The sequence below is a fragment of the Indicator indicator genome, chromosome 28, assembly GCF_027791375.1.
Source record: "Indicator indicator isolate 239-I01 chromosome 28, UM_Iind_1.1, whole genome shotgun sequence".
Classification (NCBI taxonomy): domain Eukaryota; kingdom Metazoa; phylum Chordata; class Aves; order Piciformes; family Indicatoridae; genus Indicator; species Indicator indicator.
The window spans coordinates 9,375,440-9,398,646 of record NC_072037.1 but is presented as its reverse complement, the minus strand read 5'-3'; the positions used below and the strand labels follow the sequence as shown (position 1 = coordinate 9,398,646).

General features: G+C 52.6%; 1 protein-coding gene across 3 annotated transcripts in view; it reads right to left on the bottom strand.

Moving 5' to 3' along the window:
- KCNT1 (potassium sodium-activated channel subfamily T member 1) overlaps nucleotides 1-23,207 on the bottom strand; it is a 94,542-nt gene that overhangs the window by 8,326 nt on the left and 63,009 nt on the right. The window contains exons 3-27 of one of the 3 annotated variants that reach the window (XM_054393361.1): nucleotides 18,340-18,419; nucleotides 17,035-17,134; nucleotides 15,354-15,410; nucleotides 14,973-15,021; nucleotides 14,410-14,469; nucleotides 13,496-13,570; nucleotides 13,062-13,145; nucleotides 12,488-12,582; nucleotides 10,631-10,811; nucleotides 10,371-10,535; nucleotides 9,376-9,512; nucleotides 9,076-9,139; nucleotides 8,696-8,804; nucleotides 8,069-8,177; nucleotides 7,419-7,568; nucleotides 7,022-7,260; nucleotides 4,221-4,437; nucleotides 3,011-3,116; nucleotides 2,713-2,885; nucleotides 2,427-2,498; nucleotides 1,803-1,937; nucleotides 1,433-1,544; nucleotides 709-810; nucleotides 505-588; nucleotides 4-132 (exon numbers count right to left, since the gene is read on the bottom strand). In XM_054393361.1, coding sequence (XP_054249336.1) covers nucleotides 4-132; nucleotides 505-588; nucleotides 709-810; nucleotides 1,433-1,544; nucleotides 1,803-1,937; nucleotides 2,427-2,498; nucleotides 2,713-2,885; nucleotides 3,011-3,116; nucleotides 4,221-4,437; nucleotides 7,022-7,260; nucleotides 7,419-7,568; nucleotides 8,069-8,177; nucleotides 8,696-8,804; nucleotides 9,076-9,139; nucleotides 9,376-9,512; nucleotides 10,371-10,535; nucleotides 10,631-10,811; nucleotides 12,488-12,582; nucleotides 13,062-13,145; nucleotides 13,496-13,570; nucleotides 14,410-14,469; nucleotides 14,973-15,021; nucleotides 15,354-15,410; nucleotides 17,035-17,134; nucleotides 18,340-18,419 — 2,884 coding nt within the window. The remainder of the gene's footprint in view (nucleotides 1-3; nucleotides 133-504; nucleotides 589-708; nucleotides 811-1,432; nucleotides 1,545-1,802; nucleotides 1,938-2,426; nucleotides 2,499-2,712; nucleotides 2,886-3,010; nucleotides 3,117-4,220; nucleotides 4,438-7,021; nucleotides 7,261-7,418; nucleotides 7,569-8,068; nucleotides 8,178-8,695; nucleotides 8,805-9,075; nucleotides 9,140-9,375; nucleotides 9,513-10,370; nucleotides 10,536-10,630; nucleotides 10,812-12,487; nucleotides 12,583-13,061; nucleotides 13,146-13,495; nucleotides 13,571-14,409; nucleotides 14,470-14,972; nucleotides 15,022-15,353; nucleotides 15,411-17,034; nucleotides 17,135-18,339; nucleotides 18,420-23,207) is intronic. The other 2 variants (XM_054393362.1, XM_054393363.1) reach the window with 2 other exon arrangements.

The window sequence follows — 23,207 nt, the reverse complement described above, 5'->3', positions numbered from 1 at the left end:
TACCTCAGACGTTGCAAACATGTGTGACTCTGTCCTGTAAATCCCGATGGGAATCTCTGCACTGGAGGAGCAGAGCTTCTGGAAGAGGCGGCCATATGTGCGGATCCACAGATCATCCTCCGTGATCTTCATCTGAGCACCAGAGCACAAACATCAACCCTCCAGTGCTGTGCAAAGCCTGCTGAGAAGCACCTCAAGGCTGCCCCTGAGCTTCACCCCAGCTCCTCCATGTCAATCCCAAAAGCAAATTGGACTTCACAAAAGGACCAGGGACAGTTTCTGACCTCAGTCCTCAGAGTAGGAACTTAGGTCTTCAGCAGCTCTTCAGCTTTTGGGCTCTTGGTTCCCCACACACAATGGAGGGGAGTGATGACCTGGCAATGCTGCCTGTCTCTGATTCCCCAGAAGAGGGGAATCCTCCACCCCCATGGGCAGGGTGACAGATCCCACCAGATCCACGATGACTTGGCCAAGTGTTTGAACCCAGAGGGAGCTGGCACCTACCGCACAGAGGTAGCCAGAGCCCGGCGTGGTGTCAAGGCCCAGCAGCAAGCGGGTGATGGTGATCATGTAGTCCTTGACGAACGACTGGGGAGAGACAGTTGGGCAGGAAGCCAGAGAAAAGGTTTGCTCAGTAATTCACTGGGCGATGTGAAGGGCTGGCCCCAGCAGCAGGGGTGCATGACCCAGAGCCTGTTGGGCTCTCACCTGGTAGAGCAGCGTGTCCAGCATGCTGATGCTGAAGACCCTCCCTGCTGCAAAGGGAAGCCGGAACATGAAGGCCAGGTTGGAGCCATTCTCCCGCTCTTTCTGGAGGAAGAAGGGGAGATGTGAGCACCCACAGGCAAACAACATTGGCAGGAGCTTGTTCACATCCTTCCAGAGCATTTAGCAAAGCAAAACCAGGCAGCCTCTCTCACAAACAGGTTGCATAGAAACTAGGAGGTTCACGAAAATGAGAGGTCATCAGCATGGAGTTTCTGGTGGGTGTGCCAGAAGGGAACCAGGGCACCATCCTTACACTGGGTAAAAGAGCTTTGTTTTTTTCCATGAAAATGTGTAAGACATGGTTGGGGTTTTCTGACATGGGCTGGATGTGGCCCTTTCACCCATCCTAGTGTCTGGTTCAGAGGTACCTTCTCCCTTGTCAGAAGATTTGTCTCAGCACAGTGACTTCACTGCCCCCCTTACTGCCCAACACAGCAGTAGGCAAAGCAGCACAAAGTCCAGCCACCAAATAAATACATAAATAAGTAGGAGGTGGTTAATCCAAAAATCAGCTGTCCCCTTTTTGTTTGCTGCAGGTTACCTTGGGAAGATGAACACTGTGGTCACTGCAGCATACAGAAGAGCACAGGACCTTGAGGAGCTCAAATGTCACTCTCAGTGTTGACTTCCCAGGCCCCACATGCAGAGGAACATCTTCTCTTACCTTTTCTAGCTTGGAAAGGGCAAGAGAGTAACTGTCCTTTGCTCTGAACTGCATGAACCTCATGTTGGAGGGGTGGGTCAGCTCTGTGATAATGCTGAGGCTGGGGAAGAGCCTGCAATGGAAAGAGATCTGTTGTCCTGCAGCTCACTCAGAAGTGAGAGCACTCCCTGCATTTAAAGCCCCAGGAAGACCAAAACCACCCCTGTGCCTGTCTAAGGTCAGAAAGAGCTGATTAGATGTTTCCTAGAGTGAGCACATCTGCAAATGTGTCCCACTGCCTGTAGCCATCACTCCAGCCACCAAAACCCTTCTCAGTCTCGTCTCCAGGTGAGTTGGCCGTGATGGGGCTGGGGCAGTGGTCACCCCTCACCTGAACATGGTCTGGACGTTGACAATTGTCTTTGCATCTGCCATGTAGTCCTCCTCGGCGCTCATGGTGCTCTCCTTGTCCACAACCACCAGGTTGTCAGCATAGATGATGCCACACTGCAGCAAGCTGTCCAGGCTGGGCAGTTCCCAAAGAGAAGAGCGCAGGGTCAGCCCTTGGAAAGGACACAGGGAAGCAGCACGCTGCGACAAGCAGCGCTACACAAGCCCAGGCTGCTCCCAACCACCAGCTCTTCACCTGCTCCCATCAACTCAGGGGGTTTGACCACCTCAGAAGTCAAGAGTGGGCTCAGCTCTATGGTACCAACCCTGAGGCTTCTCATGGGATGAGCTAAAAGTCTGGGCTGGGGCAAATGTAACACATTTATTAGGAAAAAACTGTGTACAGGAAGAATGGTCAGGCAGTGGAACAGGCTGCCCAGGAAGGTGGTGGAATCACTGTCCCTGGTGGTGTTCAAGACGTGTGGACATGGCACTTCTGGACATGGTTTAAGGGCCATGGTGGTGTTGGGTTGATGGTTGGACTCAATGATGTTAGAGGTCTTTTCCAACCACAACAATTCTATGATTTAGGTAAGTGACAACAGCCACACGTGAGAACACTTACTTGTCGATCGTGCCCTCCATGTAGTAAACCATGGGGAAACAACAGATGGCTTCCAGAAAGTGGTGCTCAGGCCTGGAGGAAGAGCAACAGAGAGCAAGGTGGTTCACAAGTCCATGGCGCAAAGACAGACCCAGGGCCCACAGAGGAGTCACCAGGGCCAACATCAGCCCAAGTACCCAACAGTGGCACTGCCATCCCCTGATGCCCCCACCCACAGTAGGAGATGGCCATGAAAACACAGGGGAGGGCTTGGTGAGGTGGGAAATATCCATGGAAAAGTACTTGCTTGTTGTCCAGCAGCAAGACAATTGGGTTCAGCTCTTTGCGGGACCGATAGTAGGCACGAAGGGGGACAATGAAGTTATAGAGCCCATTGCCAGCCGTCTCTGCCGAAACGATGATCAGTTTGTTCTTAAACCCATAGGCTTTGGCATCTTCAAAGCTGTTGTGCTTGCAGCCCTGTGTGGCAGAAGGCAGCACAGGGACTCAGTGTGCAGCTCTTGGCCACCCACCCATCAGGCATGGAGCTGTTCAGCTCCCATGGGGTGCAGTCCCCCAGGCAGTCCCCTGCAGTCCCATCGTACCTTGTCCAGCCTGAGGCAGCAGAATGGGGCTTTCTCAGGTAAAAGGTGGCACAGAGTTGGGGAGCTCCCAATGTAGGGGGAGTTTGGTGGGTAGCCCTTCACATACCTGCAGCAGAGAGACAAGCCAGCAGCTTAAGGACATGGGGAGAACTTTCCTCACTCAGACACTGGGAAACATGTTGAAGAGCAGCAGCCCAAGAATCAAGCACATCACTGGCAAGTGCTTTGCAAAGTTCTCCTGCAGCAGCTGGGATTTCTTCAAAATACAAAGATTTAGGAATCGTTTTTGCAATGCAAAGGATCATGAGATGGTGAATACACCATCTTCTCAGCACAGGGGGAGAAGGCAGCAGATAGACCATTAAGCATGGTTGAAGGAAGACAGGGCAGTGAGCTCCAGGAGAGGACCAATGCTGAGCCATATAAAATAGCAAAAAAAAAAAAACCTCCTCACTGTCCCTTTGTAGAGTCCATTTTGGTGAACAGCTGCTTTAAAAAAATCACCATTTGTAATTTTTATGGAAACAAAAGTAAAAATTTTCATTTAAAGAGCAGCTAAAAGTGAACATGAATGAAAAGCCAAGTTGAGAGGATTTACAGATACTCAGTAAACTCCCCACATAGTTGTGACAGCAACTGGTTCCCAACCAGGTTACCAAACTTGCTTACTTGGCTGTCCTGGACTAACAAACAGCTTTAAAGCTGGAGGAAATTTACTGCTGTATCCTTCATGTATGTGCAAAGGAGAAGAGGCTCCTCTCCACTTCAGTGGGTGAGGGGAGGTGAGAAGACTGCTGGAACAACATGTCCACCCCCAGCAGTGCTGATACCCAAAGGAGACATCTCCAAAGCAACTCAGAAGGCTCATGGCCAAGGGGTGATGCTCGTGTGCTGATGTAAATGCTGAGTGGGGCTGAGGTGAGCACCCCTCAGGCACCACTGACCACTTGTTATCTAGAATCACAGAATTGTTAGGATTGGAAGGGACCTCAAGAATCATCCAGTTCCAACCCCCCTGTCATGGGCAGGGACACCTCACACTACAGCAGGTTGCTCACAGCCACATCCAGCCTGGCCTTAAAAACCTCCAGGGATGAGGCTTCCACCACCTTCCTGGGCAACCTGTGCCAGTGTCTCACCACCCTCCTGGGGAAGAATTTACAGCAGTGCCCATCTCTGCGAAAGGAGGGACCAAAGGTGGGTGACTCACTCCACAACCGCCGACCCCTCCTCATCTGACTGTGTCATCTCATCTTCAGACTGGTCGCTGAGCAGGTCGCAGGGCAGCAGGGAGGAGGTGTCTGCCAGCTCCAGCACGGGCGCGATGCTGGGCCGGCGGTTGCCAGAGCCATTCTCCGCTGGCAGTGCCAGCTTGCTGCTGTTAGCAGGGCGGCACTCTGTGTTCTGCAGGTCCATGGCTACTGTACCTGGACACGGTGGGGCAGGAAGGACAGCAGACATGCTATAAAGAGGTGAAGAGCAAAGCACCACAGTATCACAGTATATTAGAGGTTGGAAGGGACCTCAAGAGATCATCAGGTCCATCGCCCCTGCTCACTTAGGGTAGTCCACACAGGAATGCATCCAGGTGGGTTTTGAAAGTCTCCAGAGAAGGAAACTCCACAACCTCTCTAGGCAGCCTGTTCCAGTGCTCCATCACTCTCACTGTAAATAAGTTTCTCCTCATGTTGAGGTGAAATCTTCTATGTACAAGTTTGAACCCATTGTTTCTTGTCTTATTGCTGTGCACCACCGAAAAGAGCCTGGCCCCCCTCCACTTGAACCCCACCCCTCAGACATTTATACACATTGATGAGATCCCCTCTTCAGTCTCAAGACTAAACAGGCCCAGGGCTCTCAGTCTCTCTTCATAGGGGACGTGTGGGATCATGCCCTTCAGCCCTGCACGGGGATGAGGTAGAGCACTCGGGGCCATGCACTGTGCCTGTTAAACACAACCTAGATGAAGCTAAACCAGTCAGGCAAAGCACCCACCAGTGACCTCCACCTGGGCATTGCTGTGTGGAGCATCTCCATGAGGGCACAGATAAGCCCCCCCAATGGTGGGTGTAGGCTGCTGGCCCTCGGGACTGTCCCCCTCTCCATCCCCCAGCTGTGGACATCTCCATTGTGCTGACTAAATCCCTTGCCCACCTTCTGCTCATACTTGCAAACCCTGCCTTTATAGTGGTTTTTATTATTCTGATGCATCTTAGAGATGACAGCCCTTCAGGAGAACCCCTCCTGCAGAGGTTTGCAGGCTCTGGCAGACACCAGCCAGGTTAGGAAGAAGCTGATGCCACATTGCCTGCCCCTTGCTGGGACACTGCTCTCCCTGTAGATGCTCCTTCACACCTGTGATCCTCGAGCCCCCAGGGAAAGGCAGATGGGCAGCCCCCAATGCAGCACAATACCTTCAACCACTTCCTGCATCCCTTCTGATCAGCTCCAGATCTTTGAATCATAGAATTGTTTTGGTGGGAAGAGACCTTCAAGATCATCAAGTCCAATCATTACCTCAGTGCTGTCAAGTCACCACTAAACCATGTCCCTCAGCACCACATCTACATGTCCTGTAAATTTTCCAGGGATGGGGACTCTACCAGTGCCCTGGGCAGCCTGTTCCAAGGCTTGACAACCCTTTTGGGGAAGAAATCATTCTTAATGTCCAACATAAACCTCCCCTGAGCACAACTTGAGGCCATTTCCAAGTCCCATCTCCTGTCAGTTTGAAGAACAGACCAACTCCCTTGTCTTCACATGGAACAAGAGAAGCTTCCCCATCCTGTCCTCCAGAAGCTTCTGAAAAATCAACCACATTTACAGAGCATTGACTGAGGCCACCAAATCATCATCAGAAACCCCTCACTGAGGCTGCCATCTGAGTCTTGGCCAGTGGTTTTTAGATGGTCAGGGAAACAGGGAATTTCCCAGCAAGAACACCTGAGGCACTGGGCTTACTGGGCACTGCTGCCCTGCTTGCACTTACACCATTTCTCCTCCTCTCATTGCTCTTTGCCAAAGGTCCCTCTGCAAAAGAGCCATGGGAGGAGAACACTTGACAAATGCTGCCAAGCAAAGTGCTCTGCAGCTTGCTGGAGGATAATCTATGCAAATTGCTGCTTATGAGTACAAACCCATCAATTATTTGCCTGAAATATAATCTGCTCGTGCAGAGCAGCCTCCCCAAAACCCTCTCTCCCCCGATATGAGCTGGAGGCAATGACTCATGGCATTTTTTATTTGTGAGAATGCAGCACTGGCTGCAGAGCAAACTGCTCTTCTGAAGGCTCTGATTCATACATATGATTTAGGACCTGGTCGATGGCATTTATTCTTCCAGCCAGGGCTTGAGGGATTTATGCAAATAACATTAATGATAATGGACATCACAAGCTTGAATAATGATACTTGAGTTTGCTGAGAGCACCCCGGGTGAAAGGAGCAGTGTGGATTTTACTGGTGAGGCAACTAGGACAAAGGACAGAAAGGGGTTTCTATGGGGGCATGGCAAGGAATCACAGAATAGTACGGGTTGGAAGGGACCTCTGGTGATCATCTAGTCCAACCTCCCTGCTAATGCAGATATGCCTAGATCAGATGGCACAGGAACGCATCCAGGTGGGTCCTGAAAGTGTCCAGAGAGGGAGACTCCACAACCTCTCTCTGCAGCCTGTTTCAGTGCTCTGGCATCCTCACAGGAAGGAAGTTTTTCCTTAAGTTCAAATGAAACCTCCTGCATTTTAGTTTGTGCCCACTGCCCCTTGTCTTGTCACTAGGCACCACTGAAAAAAGCCCAGCCCCATCCACTGGACCTCCACCTTTTAGGTATTTCACAGAGTATCTTTGGCTGGAAGTGACCTTCAAGATCATCTTGTTCAACCAAGGAGTTTGCAGAAAGCAAAATAGACCAAACCAGGAGAAGGAAACCAGCACTGGGGGAAGGAGGTGGAGTGGTGTGTGCCCCCCACCTCCTAGGGAGCCCTACTGCCCCTGTGCCCCCTGACTCACCCATGCTGGCGATGATGCTGTGCACAGGTAGGCGGGATGGGCCGTCGTAGGTGCCCCTCCCTGCAAAGCCCTTCTTCTTCTGCTTCTCCTCCTGCTTGAAAATGAAGGCAGAGTTCTCCTCCTTGGTGATGTTGATGTAGAAGCAGGTGTCAGATGCTGCCATGATGTGCCGTGGGCCAGGGTTCAGCAGGATGCTCTTGTTCTCCTCCCTCCGGATGCCGATCAGGCAGACGCCGTACCTGTGCCAGGAGCAGGAGGTGGGCATTCAGAGCTGGAGAAAAGCCCTCTCAGGGCTTTGTCTCTGCACAAAGGACCTTGCAGCAGGCTCCACCTGCAGCCCAGACACCCCCAGGGATGCAGACTGGCAGATACACCCTCTGCCCACCCCTGAACTCACTTCTTGTGTGCGTGGAAGGCAGCGTAGGTGAAGCTCTTCCCCTCGTACTCCATGAAGAACTTGCTGTCGCCCATCCGGATGTGGTAGACCTCATTGCCCGAGCAGCGTCCGTACATCCGCTGCCACTGCTCCGGGGACTCCTGGCCCTCCCTGCAATGACAGCAGCAGCCTGCTGGTTTGACCCTCCCAGTGTTGGGATGGGACCTTGAGGTGCTGGGATGGGATCTCCCATTGTGCTGCGATTCCCACATCGTGCCAGGATGGCACACCATCACGGTGCCAGGACAGGACACCCTGGTGCTGGCACAGACCCTGGCTCACCAGCCAGCTCCCAGGGCAGACCTGCATTGTGGGAGTGCTCAGAAGCACTGAAGCTGCCACATAGACAACACTGGTGAGGTCACAGCGACAAGTCTCCAGGAGCTGCTGGCATTTGCAGGCTGATTTCAGAGCCAGTGTGGGCAACCAGCTCTGAGCTTGGGGTGAGAGTCATCTGGCAGTGCTGATCCCTGACTCTTTGGATGGCACTGTACCCACAATTCAGGCATTTCTGGCTGGCTAAGGAGCACAGGACCCACGCCACTGTTTTACTGGGCTGGCTGGGCAAGGAGCAGGCAGGGGCAGGCAGGGGCAGGCAGAGCAGCACTCACTGGCCGCGGGAGGTGTGGACCAGCAGCGTGATGAGGGTGGAGGTGGCAGGACAGACGCAGTTCAGTGCCAGCATGGCATACTTGCACTCCTCTTCACAGACAACATGATCTGAAAGGCAGAGGGGACCATCGTGGCAGTGCCTGGAGATGCAAGAACTTTTTCTTGGGGGGGGTGGTGGCTGGCAGCTTCCACCTCCTGCCAGTCCAGGAGGGCTTTCAGCTGACCAACAGCCCACTGGGAACAGCACGAATGGGATTAAAGCAGGCAGGGAAACAGGGATGTAGGCTGGAAACCAGCCAGATGGACACCAGCCCACTGAGGCCACCACTGTCACATCCATGGGGATGCACACCCAGACACACATGGGACTGGTGTGCCCACATGCAGCCCATCCTGTGTCAGCCCTGAGTCAGCTCTCCCCCAGCCTCAGACACACTGCTGCAGGCTTTAGTGTGGATCATGCTAAAGGGCCTGAGAGCCCTAAAACATCTTCCAGAATCTGGGAGGACTCTCAGTACCAGCTCATGGACTGACACCACTGGAAATATCTGTGATGGCAGATAAGACAGTCCCAAACCAGTGAAGTGAGCAGAGCTGCCCACTGCCACCCAGTCCCTTCGACTCACCTGCAAACTTAACATGAAACTTGTTTTCAGGCTTTAGGATCTGAACATAGAGAGGACAGTTCGGAGCAAAATCCTTCACAGCCCAGGCTCTCAGAATGGTCTGGTGGTCCTAGCCAAGGAGAAGAGCAAGAGCTACTTGTCCGGTGGCTTATTTTCCCCAACACTTCTACACCTAGGATGAACTGCAAAGCACTCAGCCACCATGGAGATGTACAGCAAGGGCTCCTCCAATCCCTACTGTTAACAGGGAACAGCTACCCTCTCCTGCTCCCCAAAGCCCAGCACTGGGGGGTGCACCTTTACCCCAGTGCTCACCCCAGTCCCTTCTGGCCTGATAAATCAATTTTCTCCACTTGTGCCCCCCCTCGGGCCTGGCTTACCGCTGCAGTGCGGTCCACCTCATTTCGGCTGCTGAGAATGAAGCAAGCTTCCCCATTGTCCATCCTGCAAAAGGAGAGCAGTGACCTCATGAACTGCATGGGCTGGCAAAGCTGGGCATCTGCCCATACCAGTCATGGTGCTGCCAGCCCTCTCCAAGACTCCAGCAAAGGCATGCAGGGAAGCCCATTGTCATGCATCTGGGCTGTTACATGGGGCCACCCTCCATGGCTCCAAGGCCTGAGGGCATTTCAGCAGCATGGCAGAACCAGCCTCACCATGTGCAGCATCCTTCTGCTTACTTGGCTCTCATGAGGTCCTGGTCCTTCAGTGCAGAGCCCTGGAGGTAGATCACTCGCTGTGACCACAGAGGGATCTGTAGGACCCTCCGCACCTGGATATCCATCTCCGTTGGGCAAAGTATCACCACGTAGTAATCCTGCAAGAGAAGATGCTCAGGTGGGCTGGTGGGCCTGCACACAACTGCCACAGCAAGCTCAGACAAGGGCTTTGGCTGCCTGAGCAAACTGCTCCTCTGGGGCTTCTGGCATTTGCTCCCACATGTGACACCCCCTGCCCCTGTCCCGAGTTCCTACAAAGGGTCTTGGGAAACACCTCAGCATCCTCTCCACCCTGTTCTCCACTGTAAGGCCAATGCAGGCACAGCTGCACGCCCACATCGAAGTGGAGCCTCTTCCAGTTACTGCAATGAGTAGGATTTTAAAGCTTGAAAGTGTGGAACCAGGGCTGGGTGATGGGAATGAAGAGCATGTAAGTGCTGGAATGAAATGCAAATCTGAAACAACGTCTGCGAAGCTCTGATCCTGGGGAGCAGGGAAGGCACTGTCATTTGCAAGAAGATCACTTATTATGTGAGGATACTCCAGGAAGAGCTGGATAAATCCCACAGAGGTTTAGCAATTACATGCTCTGCTTCTGTCTGAGATTCTTCATTCAGCAGAGACATCCTTAAACTCAGAAAAGTCCCTCTGGTCCCTCTCCATGTGTTTGTACAGTGCTCTAACAGGCCTGGCCAGAAATTGGTGTGGATAAGGCAGAGAGAGCCCAGAGATGGCAAAGTGAGATGGCCCTAAGGTACTGCTTGTCACCTCTCCTTGGCCAGTGCAGCACACGCTTGCAGGTGCCAGGCTGGATGGCTTTACCTTGTTCTGTGCCACATCCACCATAGCTGGGCAGGGCACTGACCACCAGCAGGATTCTGGTCGTGCCCAGCAATGCTGTGAGCCTGACAAGGGCAAACACTGACTAAGCACATGAGAACATGCCTGGTCCTCACCTGCAGGCGTGGGTGGGCATAAAACTCATTGAGGAAATCCATGAGGAGATCAATCTTGAGGGAGCTGACACAGAGGACGACGTGCTTCTCCGTCTGGGCACGGTGCCTGCTGTAATTGCCTCCTGACTTCTGCCGCTCCATCCAGAGGTAGACAAGCTCCTCAAACTGCAAAAGAAGGCAGAGAGCTGATGTCCTCATCTGCAGGACTGCCCCGGGGCAGGCTCTGCATCCCTCTCCATCCTCAGCTGTGCAGGTCTAACCTGGAGTGGCAGCACGACCAGGGCGACGCAAATCATTATCACGACAAGGAGCTGGGAAGGCCAGATCTTGGGTGTCACATCTCCATAGCCCACGGTGGAAAAGGTGACAATGCAGAAATAGAAGGACTTGAAGAGGGAGAGCTTCTCACCTGCTCTTTCTAAGTGCTGGATGCCACAGGTCCTGAAGGGAGAAAGCAGACGTCACAGCAAGGGCTTCCTGCAGTGCCCATGGCACCTGCTGAAGGCAGTGGGGACCCTCAGAAGGTGACTTACACCCATGGCCACGGAGGAAATGTGTCTGTAATGCACTGTGAGCATCAGCAGTGGATTTATATCACCACCAGAAATTATTCAGCTAGTGGTGCTTACAGGTGGAGTTAGTTTGCTGTGGCTGCTCACCGAAGCAGCATGGGGAAGCCTAATGCAGGGTGATGTGACACAGTAAGGTCACGCCATGGGCAGCATGTTGAACATCAATGCCTTTGCAGTGCAAAAGCCCAAACTGTAGAAGCAATCAGCTGTCCCAGAAAGGCTCTGGAGGGACTTGGCCTGGGGGAAGGGCTTCCTTTCTTATAGAGAAGGATGTGCTCTGGCAGGCAGGAGACAGATCCCATCACCCACTCCCAGCCCTGTGTTGCTGCCCTCGCAGTTCCCCATGGGCACGCAGGCAGCATAACTCCACAGACCTGCAGTTTCAAAGCCACCTTGCTAAACACAAGTGTCACCTTACCCATCCTGGACCTGAGGACCTGAACTGTAACCCTGCCACGTCCACCAAGAAACACCTCCATGGTTGTGGCAGGCAGGAGGTGCCACAGGCACGGATCACTGCTGAGCTCCAAATTCCCATCAGTGGATCATCATTATCGCCAAAGACTCATGGGCCTAAGAGCATCGTTTCCTGTCCCTCCAGCAACATAATGGTATTACAGGCTTCAAAGCCAGACCGAGGGAGCCAGAGGAAGATTCAAGAAGCCTAATTCACAGCTAAGTGCCCAGTGAGCAGAACTGGTTCCTTCATAAAGAGATGCCCTTGGTGGTGGTGGGCAACTCATTAGCAGGAGCCCCTGTGGCCCATTACAGAAATGAGCCAAGCAGCTGTGGTAACTGGGTGGGGAGGAAGAGCAGGGTGAGAGGCAGGGAGCACAGTGGGTCATGATGAATGAGGCATCACACACACCCCTGCTGTGAGAAGCTACTGACCCTGCAGCAATCGCAGCCCTGCTCTGAAACTCATGTGTCCACATCACTCACCTCCCTCACACAATGCTCGTTAAAAAGTTTCAGTTAAAATCATGTAATTAGGGAGGATCATTAGCTTCTAAACCAGGAATGGATCCTCCTAGCATTCAGTGTGCTGGGGAATGAAGCAAAGCACAGAGGACTCCAGCACTAGGGGCTGGTAGAGCAAAGGTCCTCCCAAAGCTCAAGCAGATGTGGCTGTGCCCAAGCCAAAGCCCATGGACAAGAGTGGAAACCTGTGCCCCACCCCTTGCCATGGCTCTGCCAGTGCCAACACTCAGCCCAAGTAACTGGGGCTTGTCCCATTAGAGAAGGAAGGATGCCAGACATGTGGGAGTTCAATCCAATCAGCAGCCCTGAACAGCTTTCCTCTGTTGTACAAACCTCTCAGGCTGAAAAAAATCAAACTAGAAGACACGACCTGAAGGCAGGCCCTCCTCCAGCTTCCCAAATAACCAAGTTACATCCTGGCAGTGCCATCCCACCACAGCTAGGAAGGTTCCACCCCACATCCCCATCCTACAAGTTCTGAGAGAGCCTGGTCCCACCAGTCACCCTTGGGACATGCAAAGCTGTTTCCCTGGATGAAGAAGGTAAACAAAGATCAACACTCACCCTGTGAAAACGAGACACAGCAAGGTACAGATCAGAATGAGCACCTGGTTAAACATGGCCGACTGGGTCCTTTGTATGGCTCTGTGTAGGTCATTCTGGGAAGAAAGGAGAAGAATCACCAACTCAGAGAAGCTGAGGGTAGTCATTCAAGTACCAACTTACTGACCCCCACCCCAGATGAATGTCAGGCCAGAATGTGGCTCTTGAAAAGGGATGTGCACTTCTGCAAGCAGGTCTAGGCTCTGCCAGGAGAGACAGCTCAAGTGGGCATGTAGGAATGGGTGGATATCTCATCCTGCTGAAACACCACATCCCAGGGACAGCCAGTGGCCATCCCTGTCTGTACACAGCCAACAGTGTGGCTCAGACACCACTTGCTCAGGTCCACCTCCCAGCATCACCAGCTGGCAAAGCCTCACCTCCTACCAACCCCATCATGGCTGCACACACCAAGGAACAAAACCTGCCTGTGGGCCAGCAGCAGGCAGGACCCCTCTCCCAGCCATGCCACCCTCAGCATCCCCAGGGCAGAGAGACCCAGGGCAAAAGGGGTGGGATGTGTCTGGTCACTCACAATCATGTTCTCCAGGGCATACTTGGCAAGCCAGCAGTTCAGAAACACAGGAATGAACAAATTCCGCAGAGGAGGCCAGAATATCTATGAGAGCAAGAGTTATTTGGAGAAAAATCCAGGTCCTCTACCAGAAAAAGCTAGACACAGCCAATTCAAGCCCTGTTGGGAAGTGTCCATCTCCAAACCAAGCCCTGGCCTCTGCCACTGAAAGCTGCCTTGCTTCCCTGGCTGCAGCAGAGCAGCTGAATGGGGAGGATGGTTTTGGGGAGAACACTCCAGAGAAAGTCATTGTGTTAAAAATAATGAACAAAAAAACCATCCTGCCAGCTTTAAACACTACTTGGCCAAACATCCACTTTTCTTTATTTCACCACCCAAACTACAGCACTTATTAAACTTGAAGCTGCTTTAAAATACCACCAGGAAACACTCACCGTGATAATAAACGGCACCGTGTTGATCATCTCCAGGATGAATGAGATGCGGAAAATCTGTTCCCAGATGTTCCCCTGAGGAATGAAATACAAATAATAATTAAATAAGCTTCAAAACGTGCCAGAGGACAATTAAAAAGCTCCCACTCTGCCACAGATGCAGATAGATGGGGGAAGCACATCAGAGCAGCCAGAGAGATACTCTGGTTTGCCAGCAGCGGAGGCATTGCTGGTGGCAGGCGTGCTGAAGTGGGGAACACCTTCCCAAACTGCTCAGTCCCTTCCACAGCCATGACATCCCTCTGCCCATCACTGCTGCTGCCCAAAGCTGGGTGACAACAATGCTTTGTGCATGGATGGAGAATGAGAGTGACTGATCCAGATGGCTGGCACTCGAAGCAGGTGGGTGACGCAGGGTCTGAGTTTCCTCTGCCAACTGGCCCAGGGAACTCAAGAAGATGCCATTTGTTAAGGTCACTTTTCCTGGCCATTTTAAGAGGCTTTGATCCAAAGCTGTCAGCCTGTGCCTCTCCCTGTCTGGCTTGGAGCGGTGCCTGCTACCTCCGGAGGCAGCAGACCTCAGCACAGAGTCAGGCTGCTGAGCTCAGCTCCAGGTCCTCAATCTCAGGAAACTCTGCATGTGTCAACAAACCCAGCAAACCTTTGTGAAACAGCACTGAATGCACAGGGAAGTGGGAAAAGAAGAGATCCCTCAGCTCTGCTCTTCCAACGCTTATTGAGCAGCCCGAGGGGGAATGAGAAAGGAAAACAGCCACAGCCAGCAGACATCACCCAGCCAGATGTCCTCCCGGGATGGTTCAGCTTCAAACAGCTCAGAAGAAGAAACGAATTCACAGCAGGGGCTCAGACCCAGGCTGAGCATCACTGTCCATTGCCTGCCCCGTGGCACTTACCTTGTAGCTGAGATAGATGAGCAGCATGGTCTCCAGAAAGCTGATTAAAGCGATGCTGACCTGCAGAGACAGACAGGCAAAGGCTGCTGAGGGCTCCCTCGATGCAGAGCCAGTTGATCAGAGCTCTGCTAAGCCCTCCCTGCTGGGGTGGTGAGAAGCCTGCGGGTCTCACAGAGCTGTTCGTTGCTTTCCCTGCAGCTGTTTGGGTTAGACAGGTGAGTATCTGCCAGCCAGGGCTCTGCAGGGAGCCCTGGGCAGGACTCTGCTGCAAACGATTTCCCAGACAGCTGCCCAGCATGCAAACAGCCTCTTACTTGTACAGCTGCAGCCAGGAGCTGAGCCACCCTCATGGTTTTATCTTCCTACAGCTCATCCTCTCCTATCGGCCCCAAGGATTTTCACCCAGGGCCAGGTGGCTGCTCCCAGCATTAGCCACAGCTCATTTTCTGCTGGCCCAGGAGAAGCCATTGCTTTGTTGTGGGCAGAGGATGCCCAGAAACCCACTGGCAACAGAGCTCAAATGCCACATCCTGAGTACTCCTGCTTGAGGACTGGGCACTCACCTGCACAGCCCACAGTGGCATTTTCCTGTCCACCCAGAAGATGTGTGACCTGCAAAGAAAATTCAAAATGGATCTAAACTGTAGCCCAACCAGCAGTGCCTTCATCCCACACTGAATGCCAGTCTGGGACCATCCCAGAAGCAGGACACAGCACAGGACTGGTACTGGTGTTCCCTACTGAGTAGTTTGTTCAAGCAGCCTCTGCACCAGGAATAAACCATTCCCAAAAGTGCAGCCACAGCATTTGCCAATTGATTTCATCCTGCTCTACATCCCTCGAGCAGCTCCATGACCACAGCTGCCAGCACCAGCCATGTCCATCACTGCATCCTTGTGTCCCAGCACAGCCAGACCCCAGCACTGGAGCAACACTTGACTCACCAGTTTATCTTTGTGGACTGGTTGAAGGTGGAGTAATTCTGCTTTTCACATTCCCAGCTAAGAGAAGAGATAAACAGGGGGGAGCAGTCAGTGAGGGGCAGGAAGGGAAAGGGATGCTGGTATGGACTGCTGGGTTGTCCTCACCACTATGGCCTGCCCCTGGCCCCTGGATCATGCTTCTGTAGATCCAAACACACACCGGTCGCTACAGCCAGGGCTTTCCACAGCAGCCCTGCAGAGAAGGACCTGGGAGTGCTGGTGGATGAGGCACTTGACACAAGCCAGCAATGTGCACTGGCAGCCCCAAAAGCCAACCATATCCTGGGCTGCATCAAAAGATGGATGGCCAGCAGGTCAAGGGAGGTAATTCTGCTTCTCCGCTCTGGTGAGATCCCACCTGGAGACTGTGTCCAGCTCTGGACCCCCCAGCACAAGAAGGATATGGATCTGTTGAAGAGGGTTCCAAGGAGGCCACAATGCTGATCAGAGGGCTGGAGCACCTCTCCTGTGAGGACAGGCTGAGGGAGTTGGGTCTGTTCAGCCTGGAGCGGAGAAGGCTCCAGGGAGACCTTAGAACAGCCTTCCAGTACCTGAAGGAGCCCTACAGGAAAGCTGGAGAGGGACTTTTTATAAAGGCCTGCAGTGACAGGGTGAAGGGCACTGGTTTTAGTCTACAGCAGGGTAGATTCAGATTGGACATTAGGAAGAAGTTCTTTACACTATGAGGGTGGTGAGGCACTGGAACAGGTTGCCTAAAGAAGTTCTGGATGCTTCATCCCTGGAAGGGTTTAAGACCAGGCTGGATGAGGCTTTGAGCCAGGGAAGTGTCCCTGCCCATGGCAGGGTGTTTGGAACTAGATGATCTTTAAGGTCCCTTCCAAGTCAAGTCATTCTATGATTCTATCTCCCTGCCTTGCTGCCAGGGGTGCATGCCCACTGGCCAACACTGATTTTTCCACACACCCTCAGGAAAGTGAACTTCCTTGAAACTTTTCCAGGACGTGTGTCTGTGTCACGTTTAATTCTCACAGGCTCGAAACCACTTTAGGACCACGCAGATGTACTTAGTAGTCTGTAACCTTTACAAAGAGAAAATCAAATTGCTAATTCTCCTTAGCTCTTGGGAAAAAAAAAAACAACAACACGACAAAAAAAAACCCAACAACACAGCCCCACACTGTACATGAGCTAAACAAAGCAAGGACATATTAAAAATAGGCTTATACTGAAACACAGAGCAAAGCTGATCTATGCAATCATCTGCCACTTCAGGGATCTAAATGGCAAAGCCTATTCCCTTCCCAAACACTTAAATGGGATTTAGCAGAAGTGTCTTCAAGGGCATCAGGATGCAGAAAATACTTGCACAGTGATGCACTGAACCCATGAGCTTTTGCCTGTCTGAAGGCCACTCTGCACCCCTGACCATTACACAGTGCTTGGCATGAATGTGACTCTGAGTATTGCCACACACTGTGCAGGGCCAGCAGACCCACACAGGCCTGTCCACAGGGGCTGAGCAGGGAGCTAAGCCCACCAGGATGAGCCAGCTTTGCTAAACTATTAATTCAAACAGCTGGAGTGAGCAGAACTCTCTGTTATGCATCTTCACTGCCCCTGCATCCACGCTCTGCACTGCACCAGGTGGACTGGGGGCCCTGGCAGCATTGATGGCACTCACCAGCCTATGCCCTCCTCTGGGTTGTCAAGCAGGACCCGGACAATGTACAGGAGGCAGGTGAGAAGCTTCAGTGAGAAGTTGAAGAGCCGGATCCTCAGACCTGCAGCAGAGGGGAGCACAGTGTGGGCCAGGCAGCACTTCCCAGGCACCCAGGGCACTTCATGTACCCTGGGCAACCAGGGCAGTCCATGCACCCCATGTACCTTGGGCACTTCATGTACCTCATGTACCCCATATACCCCAGGCACCTAGGGCACCCCATGCATCCCATGTACCCTGGGCAACCCAGGCACCCACAGCACAGCCCCTTTAGTTCTTCTCAAGCTTTGCAGGACCCTGCAAAACCCCTCTGAAGCTCAGGGGAGCTGCAGGACCCCCAGAGCAGCACATAAACATTGCTCACGCTTTGCCCAGGGCTCTACATGTCCTACTTAGAGTCAGACACGTAGGAAACTAATAAAGAAAAAAATACAGCTGAGTCAGCTCCTTGCTGCATAAGGGAGCTGCTGGAGTGTATCCCCCTTATTAACCACTAAAAAAGCATCAGGCAAGGCCAGAGTCCCACTTGCTGCAATGCAAGTGCTTGCAGAAGGAGGGACAGCAAGCAAAAGCTGCTGCTTTATCCCTCACTCTCCTCAGCCTGTTCACTGGGCTGTTACTCAAATTACAAGTGAGAAATTTATCACATTTTCATTAAAAACTTCCCCACAGGCACCCTGCTGTGCTGCACTCCAGCTCCTTAACAAGGCGACAGGATGCAGGGGGAAAAGCAAATGTGAATTTATAAATTAACGAGCAGACTCCCTCCAGACAGCTAATGACATCTTGGAGAAAGAAAATAAAAACACCATTAGTCAAGTGGAGGCTAATCTGGCTGGAGCAGGGGCTGTAGATCACAGCCTGCTTTGTCTGTCCCCACAGCCAGCCACCTATCTGCAGGCACCAGAGCATCCCCAGCTCTGTGATAGGGACATTTACTTCCTGACCCCTCCTTGGGCAGCTCCCACTGCCCACCCTGCTCCTGGCCACTTTGTCCCAGATGGGGACAAATAAGCAGTTCCTGTGCTGTGTTTGTCCCCAGCAAGCAAAGGTGGCAGGCAGGATCTCCTCCACTTGAACCAAGCTGGCCACCACCCGGCAGAAAGGCCAAAGGGCAGCAGCAGCCCTGGGCTGGACAGCCAGCGCTGGGGACACACAGGGAACAGCCACCAGCAGATGGCAATGGCTTCTCGTCCCAGGAGGAGGGAGCGTGGCTCTGGGCTCAGGGCTTCCAGCAGATGCTCTCTCTGCTCGTGGAACACTCACTCGATCGCTGGTTTTTGATGAAGAAGAGCTTCAGCCGCTCCTTAAAGGTGTTTTCATTCACATAGAACTCGACCTGCACCCTGCAGGGAAAGCACCCAGAGGAACCTGTCAGTGGGGTGGCATGTTGGACCCAAAGCCCTGCAGGAGCCTCCTCCCCCTGTCCGGAATGGCTGACCCCCACAGAGCAGCCCCCAGCAGCCCCCAGCACCAAATCTCTGGTACCACCAGCCATGAGCACCAAGATGACTACCAAAGCAGCAGATATGACCCACAGGGCCAGGTCTGCTTTGTGTTGAGGGCTTTGCTTTCCTCCACATGCAACCAGCTGACACTGGACTTGCAAACTTCTCCTTTTCCATACACTTTACAATGCTCAAAGCCTTGGAGAAGTCTCTTCCAGAAAAGCTTTATCTGCTCCAACCCTCACGTCTGCAGCAGAGCAGGAGACAGCAAGGCTGATGTCCCCATTCCACCCATGCCCTGGCTCTGTCTGGGCAGAAGCAATGTTCAGCATTGAAGCTGTCAAAAAAACAAATCCAATCTAAATGGAAAAAAACCCTCCCTTTGTTGCTAAGAAACCACATTTGTCCATTCCAGAAAAACCCAGGAGCTGCCAACCAACGTCGATCGGCATTTGGAGCCGCTGGTGGCACAGGGACAAAGTACCATGGCAGAGAATCACCCTGAAACCACCAGGGAGGAAACATAGCATCATAGAACAATTGAGGTTGGAAGAGACCTCTGAGGTCATCAAGTCCAACTGCTCACCTAGAGCTCACAATCCCACCACTATCACTGAACCACATCCCTCAGCACCAGTTCCTGCAGGTGGACTTGATAATGTCCCATCCACCACTATGACCACCACAGGCACACCTCCATCGGCTCCAGTCTCCATCACTGATCCCCACCAGCAGCCCTCCCACCAGTCCCTTCATGCTGGGTGGATGCCCACGAGCACACAGACAGGGAAAAGGCTCACCAAGGCTGGAGGATCCTCCCCAGGGATGTTAGCAAGGTTTGGGATCAGGCACACCCAGACTGCAGGACCAGGCAAACTGGTCCCTGCTCAGCTCATCTGCCACCCAACTCTCCTATGACTTTACAACCACTCGCAGCCTTTTGCAAACTCATTCACTCACCCACACTGGGCAGGGTTATAAATTACACTCCTGGCTGCTATGAGCAGGAGAAAAGGGATTGCTTCCTGCTGCCTCAGCTTCAGGTCTGAGCAAGACAAAGTCTGCTCACTGCAGTTACAGCTGCTAATGGAGTTAAGTGCCATGAATGAGCTGTTTCCCCTAATTCACTGCATTCAACAAGTCTCTTAAGGAACTGCTACTATTATTACTATCTTTTTAACTGCTTGAAAGAGATCATCAAGAGCTTATTAATCAGGCATAATACCAAGCCAAGGCAGGGACCAAGGTGAGCTAATTCCCAGTGACAGTCATTAAACTCATCACCCTGGTTTCTTTTGCCTGTGCCAGTCCCCTGCACACGCAGTGCCAGCTCCAGCTGTGTGTGGTGCCTGGCACACCTCACCAAGTCCTGATTTATTGGAAAGCAGCTGCTCCTCTCTCTGGCCACAGAGGGCTAAACAAATCTTTACTGAGTGTTCATGCTGAGCTGATAGGGCAGCGACTTGGGAAGGGATTTTAGGAGACCCTCATTGCTCAGGAGTCCTTCATCCTGGCACACTGCTGCCCACTGGCATTTCACAGCCAGCCTGGCAACTCGGGGAGAAACAGCCTGGCGTATAAAAAGCATGGCATACCCTTGAGAGCTCGTTGGGGATTCTCATGGGCTCCCTTATCAGGCTGAAAAGTCAGATTCTGAATTTACAAGGCTCTTATGTGCAAAAAGCAAATAGAGAGTGAGAAGCCCATCAGCCAGGCTGGACAGCTGGGAGAAAATCTTCTATGAGCTGTCAAACTCTGCATGCTTCTGCAATGAGCCAGTAACTGCTCTCTGGTTTAATTTCCCTTGGAGTGACATGGCAGAAACCCACCAGCAGCTGCCTGGTCTGGTGGCTGGCAGGGACTTATGACAGGCTGGGGGTGACTGATCTGCTCCTAGAGCCTGTCATTCAGCACCTCCCTAATGTTGCTGAAGCAGCATAGCCTGGACTGGGTGCAGCCTGGCTGACCTGAAATGTCCCTCCAGTTTCAGTGGGCAGAGCCAAGGGGCTCCATGCTGCAGTCAATTTGTCCCCACTGGTGGTGCTGGAAGGAAAGAAATCAGGAGTCTTATCCAGGAAGGAAACGCTGAGCTCCTGCTGCCCACCTGTAGGTATGTCCTGTGCTGACCCTCTGCCTGCCTGGGTCCTTGGCAGGATGTCATGCACCAAGCAGCCCTCTAGCAGAGGTGACCATAACCAACAGCCTTGGTGGGGCAGTCACTAACAATCTCTGTCAAGGCATTTGGCTTGGTTACAATGCCAAGGGGAAGGATGCCCAGGTAGGGCTGGCAGTGCTCAGCAAAGCCATCAGCAGTGGTGTGAGCACATGGCTCCTCACCAGGACATTTCACAGCACCAAGAAAATGCTAAACCACAAATCACAGAATCACACAATCCCAGCACAGTGGGAACTGGAAGGAGACCATCAAGTCTACCTCCCCTGCTCAAGCAGGGGCACACACAGCAGGTTGCCCAGGATCACAATGTCCAGGTGGGTTTGGAGTCTCTCCACAAAAGGAGACTCCACAACCTCTCTGGACAGCCTGCTCCAGGGCTCCAGCACCCTCACAGCAAAGTTTCTCCTCCTGCTCAGATGGAAACTCCTGGGTTCCAGCTTCTGACCATTGCTCATCCTGTTACTGGGTACCACTGAAAAAAAGCCTGGCCCCAGCCATTTGACACTGTGCAGTGCACCCATGGCAGCAGCTGTGGAGTTTCAGCTCATCACAAACATCCCCACCTGGCAGCAGCAGGGACAGGAGCTGAGCCTGCATCTCCCCTGCAGCTCTGACGTTCGTGGGGACCAGCCAGCCTGAGGGGTAGGGAGAGTGCCCAGCAGGGGCTTTGCACCAACCCTGGTGCATGCTAACCAGCCCCACGAGAACAGAGCAGGGACAGCAAGTGCTGGGGAGCAGGCAGGAGGATTTAGGAGCATGGTGTGTTAGGAGCAACAACCACAAGCTCTGTAACACGACTTTAATGCCTCTTAAAATTGATCGTTCCCAAAGCCAGACCTGGCAAATAATTTATCTGTGCCAGGGCATAAATCAGCTACCACAACTGCTTGTGACACTGCACCCACAGGCTAATTGTTCCTTCTCCCTATTAAAAATGCCAGGAACTGGCCTTCAGCTGCATCAGGAGCACTGGGCACCCCATTCATTAGCATCCTTGAGGATTCAGCATGTCGAGGCGAGGGAGACTTCAGGGAGCACGATTCCTCTCCCAGGCATTCGCCTCCATACCCAAGGAACCAACAGCAATATAAATCTCTGTCACCAGACAGATGGTTTGCTGATCCAGAGCACTGCAGCCCACCTCAAGACTATGAATATAAATGCTGATGAATAAAAGGATTGAATGATTAGAGGAGATCTAACTTTTTATGACAAAGTAGCCCAGGCATTCATCCATCATCAGGGCTGCAGGAAGAAGAAACACTGGGAAAGCAACTAAAGCAGGTCTTGGTGAGGGGGGAGGGTATTTAGCACCACAAAGAGATGAAGAAACAAAAGCATGCAGGAACAATATGCTCCTGTGCAGACAGCCTGCCCTTGCTGCTAACCAGGCTGAGCCCCTGGAGCTCTATGGGGGTCCACAGCTGTGGCCCCACTGATGCCCTGCTGAGCCCTGGCACACATAGTGGTCAAACTTGATGGGGCCCCAAGCAACCTGATCCAGTTGGTGATGTTCCTGTTCACTGCAGGGGGTTGGACAAGATGACCTTCAAGCATCCCTGCCAACCCAATGAATTCTGTGATTCTGTGACCCTCCCATGGGGCCTCTGTCTGGAGGAGGAAGGAGGGCAGAGCAAGAGCTTGGCATGAGAGGGACCAAGGTGCTGCCACTCCAGTGCTGGCACTTGTTCTGCACGTTAACCCAACACCCCAGAGCCAACCCACAGCTGAACACGTGAAGGCTTCTACCAGGTAGCAGCTACCAACAGAAAGCATCAAAGCTTCTACTCTGTTTCCAGCTGAGGGAAGGAGATGACATCATCTAAAACACACCCTTTAATTTTCTTGTCAAGAAGTTAACTTCAAATGAAAATCAAGCTACACTCTGACTGCTTTCCCACTCCAAAACACATCCCCTTAACAGGCTCTCCCTTCACAGCAGCTCAGCCAAACTGGACCATTCAAACTGCCCTCGCCAAGATGCCATGGCTGGGCATCCCCACTGCCAACTGGGCATCCCCACTGCCAACTGGGCATCCCCACTGCCAGCTGGGCATCCCTCCCTTCAGCCAGGCATCCTCCCTGCTGGCTCAGTGTCCCTCCCATTAACCCAGCATCCCTCTCACCAGCCAGGCAGCACGGTGTCATCCAGGCAACATGGGGCCAGCCCAGCTTGGGCAGTACCCACGGGTGCAGGCAGTGGATGCTCTGCAGGAAGGGAGCAAGGAGCACTTTGCTCACCTCACCTCACTCTGGCTGAACCTGCCTGGCCTTGCAGATAATCATCAGAGTACAAGTTTAGTTGCAAGCCCTGTGCCTGTAAGTGTAATTACTGCTATTATGCACTTCATAATGCCTCAGCAATTTCATTTTCTTTGCTCGGTTATTTATTGTGCTTTATTAATCTAAGATTAGAGGCAATTTGTTCTAAGATGACGAGCTCCCAAAAAAAAGACACAATGGTTTGTTCAGTAAAAGTACAGGTTGCAGGACCAGGGTGAGCACAGCCC